Source organism: Fulmarus glacialis, unplaced genomic scaffold (assembly GCF_000690835.1).
Source record: "Fulmarus glacialis isolate BGI_N327 unplaced genomic scaffold, ASM69083v1 scaffold50956, whole genome shotgun sequence".
Lineage (NCBI taxonomy): Eukaryota > Metazoa > Chordata > Aves > Procellariiformes > Procellariidae > Fulmarus > Fulmarus glacialis.
The window spans coordinates 1-12,507 of record NW_009220997.1 but is presented as its reverse complement, the minus strand read 5'-3'; the positions used below and the strand labels follow the sequence as shown (position 1 = coordinate 12,507).

Below are 12,507 nucleotides of genomic sequence, written 5' to 3'. Positions count from 1 at the left end.
TTTTGCATTCCTGCATAGAAATCTTTTATTTCTTTAATTGTAAAATGCTGAAAAAGAAGCTATATAGAAGGAATAATGTTATCGTACATTTGTTTACACTAGCAGTCAAATATTGTCCAGGAATAATTCCTAATTAAAATGTGTAATGAAAAATTACATGTCTTAAGTTTTACATTGTGTGTTTTGTTTTTCATTGATGGTCCATAAGCCAGGAATGCAGGTTTGGATAATGATTGCCATTTTAGATGTAGTGTATCTAAATCCAGATCCAGAGGTATACATTTAGTACTCCTGTTCATTTAAAAATCTTATAAAGAGCTATCAAAATAATATTTTCAAAGTGTTGTTTATGAAATAATACATATTTTCTGAAGTCTCTCATTTTGGCAGGAAAATGAAAACTAAAAGGAATAGATAAAATAAAACCACAAGCTATAAAGCTCCTTTGCAGATTTTGCATTTACATCCTATCTTATAATTAAAACTGTTCCAGTAAATGTTCCGTACTTGATATTTTGAACTCAGGGCTTCATGAAATTCCTTATTTTAAAGTTACATTTTAAAGAAAATTGAAAACTTGTATAACTTTAATAGTGAACATTTTTGATGCATTGTCAGCTTCTAAAATATTTATTTTTGGCAAGACAGTAAGGTGAAATGACTGAAAGAACAACTGCCTTCACTGAGTTTTGCACTTTAAAGGCCGACTTCTTTTGATTTGGTTTTGTTTTGGCTGTAACACAAGTGCTTTTAAAAAGTGGTGTACCATAGGCTAACTTTTTTATAATGTCCTATGTGTGTATAATATCTAATGCGTTGAAAGTTGAAGTAAATTTTCATGGAATATTTGTTCCAATGGAAAGAAAAATCTGTTTGTGCTCCTTGAAGAACAGGAATATGTATTTTCACGCCTAACCACAAGCAATGAGTAGTTGCATCCCTATGCTTTAAATGTTTTCAGAGTAAGGTCTCAATATTCAATGTTATTTTTTCTGTAGTACCTGGTTGTATAACATTCAGCAGTGGTATCTTCTGTTGGAGTATTGGTAGCTTAACTTATTCTTTATTTTGATAGAAGGCCTCAAAGTATTTTTAAAAAATAGTATTTATGTACATTATTACGTAAAATAGTTGCTGCTGTTGCACAACCAAATTGCTCCGCCTATTTCTATTTCTATAGCTTAAATAACTTTTTTTCTGGTTACAGTTAGATTTTTTCCCCTACTGAGCACTTCTTTAAATTTTTGCTGAGATTTTCCAACGTAATTGTCCTGCTGACATTGAAAGGCTTTAGGGTATTTCTTAATCAGAGGTATTTTTTTCATCTACAGTGTGACATTTGTATGTGTAATATTTCTGTGTTTGAAGACCCAGTGGATATGCCCTGTGGACATGACTTCTGCAGAGCATGCTGGGAGGCGTGAGTATATGTACTTTTCTGTCTTTTGAGAAACTTTCATACTTGCCATTTTGAAGAGGAAAGGACAGAGACCATAAACAGCTAATGTTAAAGTACTGTTTGGGTTTCAAAGAGTTGCTGGTTTGACCCTATCGAATATTTAAGTTGTCACTCAAAGTAGCCATCAACTGTTTTAGGCTTACATAATATTTGGTTTGGTCCTGATTCAGAAAAAATCTTAAGATTGCAAAATGTTTCAAGCTTGTGTGTAAATAGATGAGCCTACTCTTGATTTGCTCAGTGTGTGTTGTGTGGTGTTGGCGGCATTGGGGTTTACACTTTCTAAATTAAGCACATGCTTAATTCCATCTCTTAGTTTAGCACACTAAACTTAGGCATTGTAAATCCATTTCCAGTCAGAAAAGCAATTAAAATGCTTTCTTATGTTGAGGGTAGATAACTGAGGAGTAGCTTTAGCTTAAAAGTTCTATTAGTGTAATGCTCTTGTTACCACATAATTTTTTTTAAAGTCAAGATAGTCGTGCTAGTAGAAAACTCAGACATGGATAATTATGCTAGTGTAAATATTAATCATACTTCCCAGGAATAATTATATCTATATGCAGTGCCTTTACATTAATCTTTGTCCCCATTCAGGAGATTGTACTACTTGAACTGTACCACTTTAGTGTCTTGTTACAGTGTCATATCAGCACAGCTAGTCCTACTGCAAGATCAGCCCAATTTATATGAAACCATTCCTCCTATGTTAAGGAAGAGCACTTTCTCTTCGATATAAGCATTTACAAGGCAATTCTTTTCAGTGGCAAGAAAATTAATAGTCATGCTTCTGTTGTCTTGCAAATCATTATGCAGCGATGTAGAAGTTACCAAGAGATCACTGGCTTGACATGGTGTTTCTAATTTGAGTGCTGGACTATGTGTACAGCGATTTGTGCATGCGCTCAGAGCTACAGTTCAATGTCAGCAAGTGTTGGCAGTGGCACATCTAGGGTGGGATTCACGTTTCCGAGCCAGTCATTTCTAAGTTACTCGGAGTATAGCCAGGACTGAGTTATCCCATTCTAAGATACGAATCTAAGATGGGATGAATTGGCAAGTCTCTCTGCCTTAACTATTAAAGGATCCCAGGTGACAAACTTAGAATAGCTGCCTGTCCTTTTGATGATTGAAGTTAGATGAGATGAGTATCATCCTTGATATCAGATTAATAAATAAGTAACAGCTTTTAAACTAAGCAACCATGTGCACTGTGAGTTAAAGTCCAGCGTTCAGCAGATTTCTGAGCTCGTTCTGTCTTGCGTTCTAGTGCTTAGGGACTATAAAGGTCTCCATTTAGCAATTTGTTTCCAAGAGCAGACTAGCACAGTTGTAAAAATTAATTGCATATCAAATTAATTATTTCCTAAATTAATTACACTTACATGTTCTGTTTCTGATTGAAGTTAGAAGTAATACTCAGTTTAATTAAACATTGCATAGCTCTCTCTGATAAGTGGCGAAGATGGAAACCACAAACACATAGGGCTAAGCATAGCTGACGGTGCTTACTTTTGAACCATGACAGTGTTGTTTTATTTTTTTTTAATTATGCTGTTCATCAAATCTGTAGCCCTTTTGAGCAGAAGGGAGTACTTCCTATTCTTTGTTTAAAAATTGATTAATGTGAGTATCTGTGAACCTAGTATAAAATATTCAGCAGCCTTTTAATTTTTACTTTTTATTCACAAATACTGACTGACAAAATTCTGGCAGATTTTTGAATCTGAAAATTCAGGAGGGTGAAGCTCACAACATTTTTTGCCCAGCATATGATTGTTTCCAGCTTGTGCCTGTAGACATCATAGAAAGTGTGGTTTCCAAGGAGATGGACAAAAGATACCTTCAATTTGACATTAAGGTAAATTATCAAACTGTTCCTGTACTCTTGAACTGTATTTCAGTTTATAAAAAATAACTTACAACTTCTATGTGAAATTCTGCATCTGTAACTTTCCAAGTAGAAATTAATAAATTAGTATGTACACTGAATTATTGGCTGTCTTATCTGCCATAATATCAATGTTTGATATACCACTGAGAAAAAAGAAAGAACATTATATTTATTCCTTAAGCACAAATGCAGTACTTCCATAATGTGTAACCTAATGTAGTGTTAATAACATGATTTGATCAAACTAATGTTCATAACAGGTGATATGAAGCTTTTAATCAGACAGACTTGTTTGTGTTGGCAATGTAAAATTTTTAAGAGTTTTTGGATTATTTTTATTACCAAGAGACTGTTTACGTTCAGAAATAGTACCTGTTTCCATTTTAGAAATTTATTAGTACAAGTGAAATACTTAAATTTTTTTCCATCCAATGCTTGATATGGTTGCTATATATAGGAAGAGAAGTAGGAAAACCTTGATTTGGTTTTCCTGTTTGATATTTTTTGTGTTTATTTCCATCATTGCAACTTGTTTTTAAAAGCAATCTTTTAATTCACCTTTTTTGTTTTATACTAGTGTAGTAATGAACTAGTCTTTGAGATAATGTGCTACTTTATCAGTGGTGGCAGGGCAAAAGAAAGCAGAGAAACATTTTTTCATTTACAATACTTCCTCTGTGTGACAAGTCTCTTTTAATATACAGTAACAGTGTTTTACACAGTAAGATGCAAATTAAATTACCAGATCTGATTAATCTTTTACATCTTCATATTTCAATTGGTTGGTGATCAGCATAAGTTTGAAGCAAAGTAGTGGAAATTCCTTTTCCTGCTCATTTATTAGATGCAAGTTTTACAAAAGAGCACCTGCCACATTAACCAAAAAAAGATTTGAGGGAAATTCTGCATTAGTCTAGTTCTGATTTCTGCAGGTGGGATATATTGAGGGATTTTTGTTTTAATCAATAAGGTTTTAATTCTTTTCAACTACAAGAGTCAGTTCTGTTAATGAGTGTATTGCCAGTGCATATATAGTAGAAGTTTACAGTAAGCCGTATCACAAAGGAATTGACTTGCACACATTGAACATTTTGTTTGGGATGTAAGTCATTTGCATCTTAGCGTAAGTCTGGAGTACTGTTGCTATTTAAAAAAAAAAACCCAACCATTTTTAAGGTGGAGATTAAATTATTCCCTTTTTATAACTATGTCAAACAGCCTATCAAAGTAGCTACAAGATTGTCCTTATGCTTTTTGGCTTTGTTCCTTCAAAGGAAGATTATGAATACAGATTGTTTTATATCAGTGATGAAATCTGATCTTATGTGGTAAAATATTTTCCTTTTTTCCTTTTTTTTCCCCCAGGCCTTTGTTGAAAATAATCCTGCTATTAAATGGTGTCCTATACCGGGCTGTGAAAGAGCAGTAAGGCTAACAAGACAAGGATCAAATTCAACAGGATCAGATACACTGAGCTTCCCTATGCTGAAAGCCCCTGCTGTAGATTGTGGAAAAGGACATCTTTTCTGCTGGTTAGTGCTACAAAGTTATCTACATCTACATAAACTCGCAGTCACTGCTATTCCTTAATTAAATTAATTAAAATTATTTAACTTTAAGCGTGCAACAAAAATTTGGGATGTACTACCCTATATCCATGCACTAAATAATGTCACATGCACAAATACTTTAGTATTTTGGGGCACAGCAGAGGTTTGTAATACTGTTTTACTCATTATTGGCTCTGTTAGATGCAAAACAGCAGTATGGAGCATTGTGATGTTCTGTTCTAAGGGGACAGAGGAGAAGTGGGATATTGGTGGAGGGATTTTTGTGTCTGCTCTGGAGAGTTGTAGTATAATTGAAACATGGCACATTCTGAATTGTAGCACAGAAAATCAGCAATTTTTAGCTCTTTCTGAATTTTGGTAGAATCACATCAAAGAAGCTGGAGTTTAAATAGGACTATGAAGGACCTTTTGCTTCACACATAGCATTTGGTTTGCAGGATCACTCCAATCATTGTTTCGCTTTAAGATCAGCACTTTGTCTTTATGTTATCCTCTATTGAGTCTTAAGATGAATACAAGCTCAAGAAGGAGTAAAAAGCCATAAGATAGTGCCTATCTTCAGCACTTCCAAGGAAAGGTCAACAACAGTATCAACAAAAGCAAAAAAGTGGTGGAATATTTTTCTGAAGTGCAGAGCAAAGCCCTATCCTAGTTCCTTTAGATTATCAGACCGACATCTGTATTGTAGCGGGACATCCTTTTTGCTGTTGGAAAATCAAAAAGGGACAACCAAAGTATACATGTTCAGACAAGCTGATGAGTAATCCTTCTTTTCATTCTTCAATTGAAACCATGATGCAAGAAGAAGAGATCCTGAATAATCTGCTTGATTCCAAATATCCTAAGACTCTTAATGAAAGATGCTTCTGATTTTAGTTCTTTCCCCATATGAATGGAAAGGAAGAAGGAATAAGAGGAAAGTAGACGTAATGAAACAACCACAAATGCCAGAAAACAGAACTTCTTGGAAAGAGGTTGTTCACAACGGATGGAGAGCTCTGAAAGAAACAAATCCTGTGGAAACAAACCAGAAAATGTTTTTTACCGGTGAACATATAACAAACCTTAGTACTATTCCGCAAGAAGGTACCATCCTCTCATCCTTGCTTCTGGTTACAGACAGAGAATCAATTTTTCCATTAACCTGAAGGACAGAGCTTGAGACCACTTTAGTGTAATATTGACATGGTCCTTCAGACATTGGCAGCTTCTGCTTCCTTTACATGGGCTGAATGTATTAGCTCCCCAGAATGTCTTCTGAGTGTGAAAATGTCCTCTGAGTGCCTAATTTTTATGAGAAATGTCTTTTTTATGTTTCCTGATAATATTTCTGAATGTTCTTTTTATGTTAATGCTTTGAGATAGAAGCAAATACGGTTAAGGTCTTGAAAAAGACCTCATTCTAGCAGCAAAATGTCCAAGAAGGCCCTTCCAAGGCCTTTTTTTCATCCCCACAGAAGTGAATGAAGAGTTTCAGCAATGGCAAGAAAGTTCTGCTAGCAACCAAAGCATCCTGCAGTACTATAAATCAGAACCATTTGTTGAGGACAGCCATAGTAGTCTTACAGTACAAGAACTCTGTGCATGAATGAGTTCCTCTGGAGAAAAAGAAAGTGTATTCTCCGTTCAGAGGGTTTTCATTATTATTGTATGCTTAAAGGGAGCTTGCTTTATATCTTTAAAGTTCAATCAACACATCTTACAGTTCCATATGTATGTCAGTTCTGCAAGTTTTACCCAGGTAATCTACAGCTTAGACATTGTAATAACAATTGATACTGCATTTAATAAAAGATTCTTCAGAATTTATGTATTAGAAAACCCCAACCAACCCCTAGATAAATCACTTGCTTTTTTTTTCTATAGCCTTCCTGCTCATAAAAGCAAGAAAATTCTCTGAGTCTATTGAGCAATTTCCTTTTGTTTTTTTTTTTAATGTGGAAGAACGTTCCTCTTAAATACAGAGTTCCTTAGAATTTACTCATTTTTCATTACCAACCAACTAATAGTGCCTTCAATAAAATGTAATCTGTTGTGACAAACACAAAATTCTATCCCCTTTCAGAAAAAGCATTCTGAGATATTTAGATGTAGTACAAATGAAAACTGTGCACAAATCTTACATCTGTGTATTATCAGATGCATTTAATATATTAGAACCCCTTCATGCTGTTTCAGAAGCACAAGGAATTGTAGCGAGCAGACACTTCTGGAAAATAGTCGTAGCAGGTAGTGCACACTTAATTTTGCACCATAAGTCCTCGCTCCTTTCATCCTAGATGGAGACAAGGGGCAAAGTCTCATTCTGTGGGAGAGACATCTCTTCAGGTGCACTTGGAAAGCCAATTATAAGTTGCAACAGTGTTTTGCCGTTTTGATTCAAAATTAATTATATGATACAAATATTATCATGAGGGGAAAGAAAATCCAGAACTGCATTCTTCTTGGACGATGCTTTTAGCCCTTCCATGAATTTTAACTTGTTGAAACTTGCTACAATTTTATTAAGCATGTACTGCACCTTGAAATAAATGATCCTGCTGAGTATTGAGGAAGGCAGTCTGGGGAGGCCAACACTGTTAACTGTCACCACCGTCTGGCATTAGTTTCCTTCATTCAGTGTTGTCAGGGAGTCTATCCAAAATACAACTTTGTTTCAGAAAAAGTTTTATGAGTGATAGGCTCAACGCTCTTACTCTAGTAAAATGGCATCCCAGTATAAAAACCCTTGTTTTGGGGTGGGCTAAGGAAAGAAATTCTTCCATGGGAAGTTGTTCTTTAACACTCTGTTGTGACTATCATATAGATATAGATCTAGATACGGATACATGGTATATATATGATTGCACTTCATTAAAAATCCACAAATTTACACATTTCAAAACATCAAAGACACAACCTTCCCCCCCAGTAATAGCTTGGCTGATCGGCTTTTAACTTAAAACTGAGTTTGTTAAAGTTAATTTTTGCTAATTTCAGTCCTTTCTGGGAACAAATACAGTGTGAGAGGTCTTGGCTCTCTTGAAGTCAATGATTTAAGTGAACTACTGTCCCACAGAAGTGAAAGGTGTCAGTTTTCAACCAGGGCTGAGATTGCCTTATTACAGACTAGTTATTAATTCCAGTACAATCTTTCCCAGCTACAGATCTTAAGAATCTCCAAACCAGAGGTACTTGTGTAGTGCATTTAAGCTTGTTTAATAACAGACTAGCTAGTGGGAAAAAAGTTTAAAACAGTTGTTTCCTGCTTAAGATGTGGACAAGAGCGATCAGAAGAGTATTGATGTAGCTTCTGAATCTGCACTGCAGAAAGCAGTTCACCATTGGATCTGCAGAAAACTTGCGTATGCTCTGATGCAGCTGGTGCCCATCTGAAATACACTCCCTCTGAATTGTTTTGTTTGATGTGGCAGATGTCTGATGCTATTTGCTGCCTTTCCAGTAAAAAAAGGAGTCATTACAAATCCAGAGTCCGTATTGACACATCTATACCCAAGCACCATCTGGAAGCCATGTATCTGCCACTGTGTAGTGATTGCCATCCTCAAAGCTAGTAGTAACTTCAAGAGAAGCTCAAGGACTCATTTCTCCACTGTGTCCATGTAACTAAGTTAAAGCCCCCATTTAAGAGACTCTGGTGGAAGGAGTAAACATCCATAAATACTTAATGCTGGTATTGAAGGGCTTGGATCTTGTTCTAGATTGAAAGCTTGAATCTAGTTAAAGATTAATTATTACAACTGAATAGGTGCAAGTAATTCTATGTAAAATGCATTTCAGCTATAGCAAACTACCTAGTTTTGGATAATCTCTTTATTCTGGTTTACCTTTATCACAGAAACTATACTAGCATTTTTTGTGGCACTAAAATAGTACCCAGGCATAACTCAAACAAAGTGCAAACCGGGTGATTAATTTCAGATTGTAATTCTAAAAAGCTCTTTTCCTTTCCTGTCTCATTTAAATTCTTTATTAATCTTAATGATCTTAATCATCTATGCTTGTAAGCAAGTAGTCTAAGAGTATTTTAAAATAATGTTAATTGGATGGCCTTTTATCTTCCTGACTTAATTAAAGTTTGAGCGTGTCTTGATAAGTTTCCATGTTTTTTAGCTTGAACCAATTTTAACTTTAATTCTAAATCTCTGAATGATAAGTTATTGTGTATACACCTTCATTTTCAGGGAGTGTCTTGGTGAAGCACATGAACCTTGTGACTGCCAAACCTGGAAGGACTGGCTACAGAAAATATCTGAAATGAAACCGGAAGAACGTAAGAGTCATGCCTGAGGGGGATTAATTTTTTTTGCTGTTGTTGTTATCTTTTGGTTTTAGAGGGATTTTTTAGTTGCGTTAAGTGAAAACTCTACATCGGTTGAAAAATAGGGTCAAAGAGAAAGAAAATTAAACCCTTGAATGAGGGGCTGCTTCACACTTTAACTGCATATTAGGCAGCACTAGTGGTAGACTGTTCTCCTTAAACCACTCCTCCCCATAAATCCGTGTGCGGTTCAGTCAGGGCATACAAAACTCTTTTCCCTTCCTCTTACAGCTTTGTTTCATTAATTAATTGATTTATTCCTGAATATAACTTTATTTGTCCTGGGCAATTTTAAATCTTGTAGCCCAGTATGCACTTCTGTTTGAGTTGTGTTCCATGCGGTTGTCTGTGTGCTTTAAAACTAGTTCAAGCCAACAGGTGATAATAATAGTAAGGTTGAGGGTGAATTGCAAGGGAATAGTGAGGAATGGCTTAATGATAATTACTGAAAAAACTAATAAAGGTTGGGTTTACACAGGACAGACATTTTCTTGGTCAACAGAAACAAAAAAATTAAAGATTAACAATAATTTGAATAAATACTGACTTAACTTGGTTACCACAGTTCAGAGCCATTCCATAATGTGTTATAAGTATTCTGGAAAGCATAGAAAATTTTATAAAGAGGCAAAATACACCATACTTTGTCAAACTATGCCAATTTTTCTCATATATGTATTTGCTCATTTATATATTATAAATGTCATATATAAATTTGTATAGAAATATATGTGTGGAAATATGTAGAAATAATACGTGTCATGGTATTATATATGTATAAATTAGAAAATGTATATATTTATATATGTGAGAAATATATAGTGAAGAATTACAATATTCTGTCAAGAAACAGGTAAACGTACATATTTCCTAATCTGATTTTCACAAAAGATTACACAAGTACAATTTCAATTTCTCTGTTTTTGCATGCTCCATATCCTCCTGTCACCCTCAAAAAGTTGTGGGAGTGAGTGAGGCATATGAAGATGCTGCCAACTGCCTGTGGTTACTAACGAACTCCAAACCATGTGCCAACTGCAAATCTCCAATTCAGAAGAATGAGGGCTGCAACCACATGCAATGTGCAAAGGTAAGAAAGACCCTTCATATAATTTGTTGTGAAACCATAATTGAGGCTGTGTATGTCATGTATACATTTAGGAGCACAGACTTCCAAAACCTTTGAATGTCACACCTGAGATCTAATGGAACCTGTTGCAAGAATTAGATAATTGACAAATGGTGGGTTACATGTATTTAGAAAATGTTTCATATTTAGTGAAATCTGTTTGGCTGGCAGGTGAACGCTGTAATGATCAAAATTTCATAAACACCTAAGAATTACTGGCAATACATAAGTATAAAACTTAAAGAAACAGAAATAATTGATAGTTTAATCATCATTAGTAACGTAGAAGAGAAAGAACATTTTTAGTTGGCAGAAAATGAAACATTTTAAGGAATGGTAAGCTCTAATGAAGGTTTTGCCTTACTGCGTTTTTCTTTTGCATTATTTCTCTAACATAGCAATAAAACAGAGAGGTTTTAAATGGAAAACTGTAAACAGGAGTTAATCAGTAGGAATGAAAAGTCAGCAAAGAGTAATTCCAAAAGAAACTTACTGGTGACAGCAGCCAAAAATTTAGTCATGAGTTTGCACTATGCTACCGAAATAGGAAAAATATTTGTTGCCATGAGTTCAGTATCATTTGAGAATGCTTTTTCACTCAAATTAGTTAAAAGCAGCATATTTAGAATACTGTTTCTTTATGTTAGAAATTTCTTAAGTAACTACAGCGAATACCTCTTTGAGGAGCATCACTAAAAATAAGAAAGTAGCACACACTTGACGTAGTTGGCCTCCAATAAAAGCTAAAAGATTTAGAAAGTAATTCTCTTTATTTTTCTGGAAATGTGTTAGTCTCTCTCCATTGCTATGCAGATCCCATTTTCTTTGTATTATCATCACATATTCTCTCTCTTTCTGTGTTATGAATTGAAGGTAGGGGCTTTTTTGGTGTCATTTCTTCGGTTTTGTCTGTGGCAGCAGAGAACAGATTCTCCTCCACTTTGGTTTATGCCAAATTTGCAGTCTTCTTTTTTTTTTTCTTAAATGATTTTTAAAAGAAGTCATGCATTCCATAGTGCTAAAAACTGTAAAAGGTATGTTTGTTGCAGCTTTTGCCACTGAGCTCATCTCGGTCAAACAAAATATGGCTTCAGGCTGGAGAAGACTTTGGCCATTAAACACTGTTGAATGTAATAATTTAGTTCAGTACCATTCTGAGGCACTGGCTGACAACCACAGTTCTCTTTTCTTCTTTGATGCTATGCCTTATAAACAGCGTAAACTGTCCTTAAAACAGTCAGATTCCTTTTGTGGTGGAGAAATCTCTGCAAAGAGAAGCTGCCTCCCCTCAGCCTAGTGAGGAAGGAAAGGAAGGGTGTCTTCAAGCTCATTGCAGAGCTCAGACACAAAGTATAGTGGTCACCTCGCTTGTTTCTTCCTCCACTGTGACAGAGCTTCTGCCCTTGCTGCAGAAGGTCTGCTCAAGCCTACTACATGATGAGCTAGGTTTGCCTCTTAGCAGCTAGCATTTACCTTGGTGTAGAAGAGGATACTCTTTACTCATAAAATCACATTTCTGTACTTAAGCAGTCATCTTACTGTTTTATGAGCCAGGTTTCTAAGGAGACAAGGCTTAGGCAGTCCTGCTCTCTCACTCCCCTACCTGTAGTAGTTTTTTAACCTTCTGGGTACTTTGCACCACATACGAAGGAACAGGAGGGGGTTCACAGATAGTAAATTACTGCAAGTGTCATGAAGCTTGGTAGCTCTATGGTGCAGAGACTTAATTTGTACTGCCACCAAGAGAGAGGCTGAAATACCTACTCAGCAGTTACCTGCTTAGCAATTATCTCTTCTGCTTGGCTCAGACAGTGGCCAGGCAACAGATGTGATTTGTTAAGCCTAGGCGGTGCTGCTGCATGGCTAGGTGATCATGAAGGCACATAAAAAAGAGCTCAGGGTTTTGAAAGATGTGTAGAAACAGATGATGTGGTTTTGAATGTTTAATGAGACTGAGGTATTGGAAGAGGGTCTGGGAACACTGGGTGAATCTTGGGTTTTTGAGGAGGCTTTTGGAGATGTGAGAGATTAGAAGATAGATATAATGGAGTGGTCATGGAGGGAGATAATTTGGGAGAGGTGAGATTATTGCAGTAGGAGCATATGCGTATAGAATCATAGAATCATAGAATC

General features: G+C 35.5%; 1 protein-coding gene across 1 annotated transcript in view; it reads left to right on the top strand.

Moving 5' to 3' along the window:
- The window catches only part of LOC104079037 (ankyrin repeat and IBR domain-containing protein 1-like), a gene marked incomplete at both ends in the record, with an annotated part of 11,266 nt that extends 931 nt beyond the window's left edge, over nucleotides 1–10,335 (top strand). The window contains 5 exons of the mRNA XM_009580917.1: nucleotides 1,332–1,420; nucleotides 3,176–3,320; nucleotides 4,719–4,885; nucleotides 9,109–9,197; nucleotides 10,205–10,335. Of these exons, the coding sequence (XP_009579212.1) occupies nucleotides 1,332–1,420; nucleotides 3,176–3,320; nucleotides 4,719–4,885; nucleotides 9,109–9,197; nucleotides 10,205–10,335 (621 nt within the window). The remainder of the gene's footprint in view (nucleotides 1–1,331; nucleotides 1,421–3,175; nucleotides 3,321–4,718; nucleotides 4,886–9,108; nucleotides 9,198–10,204) is intronic.
- Between the last annotated feature and the right edge of the window lie 2,172 nt (nucleotides 10,336–12,507).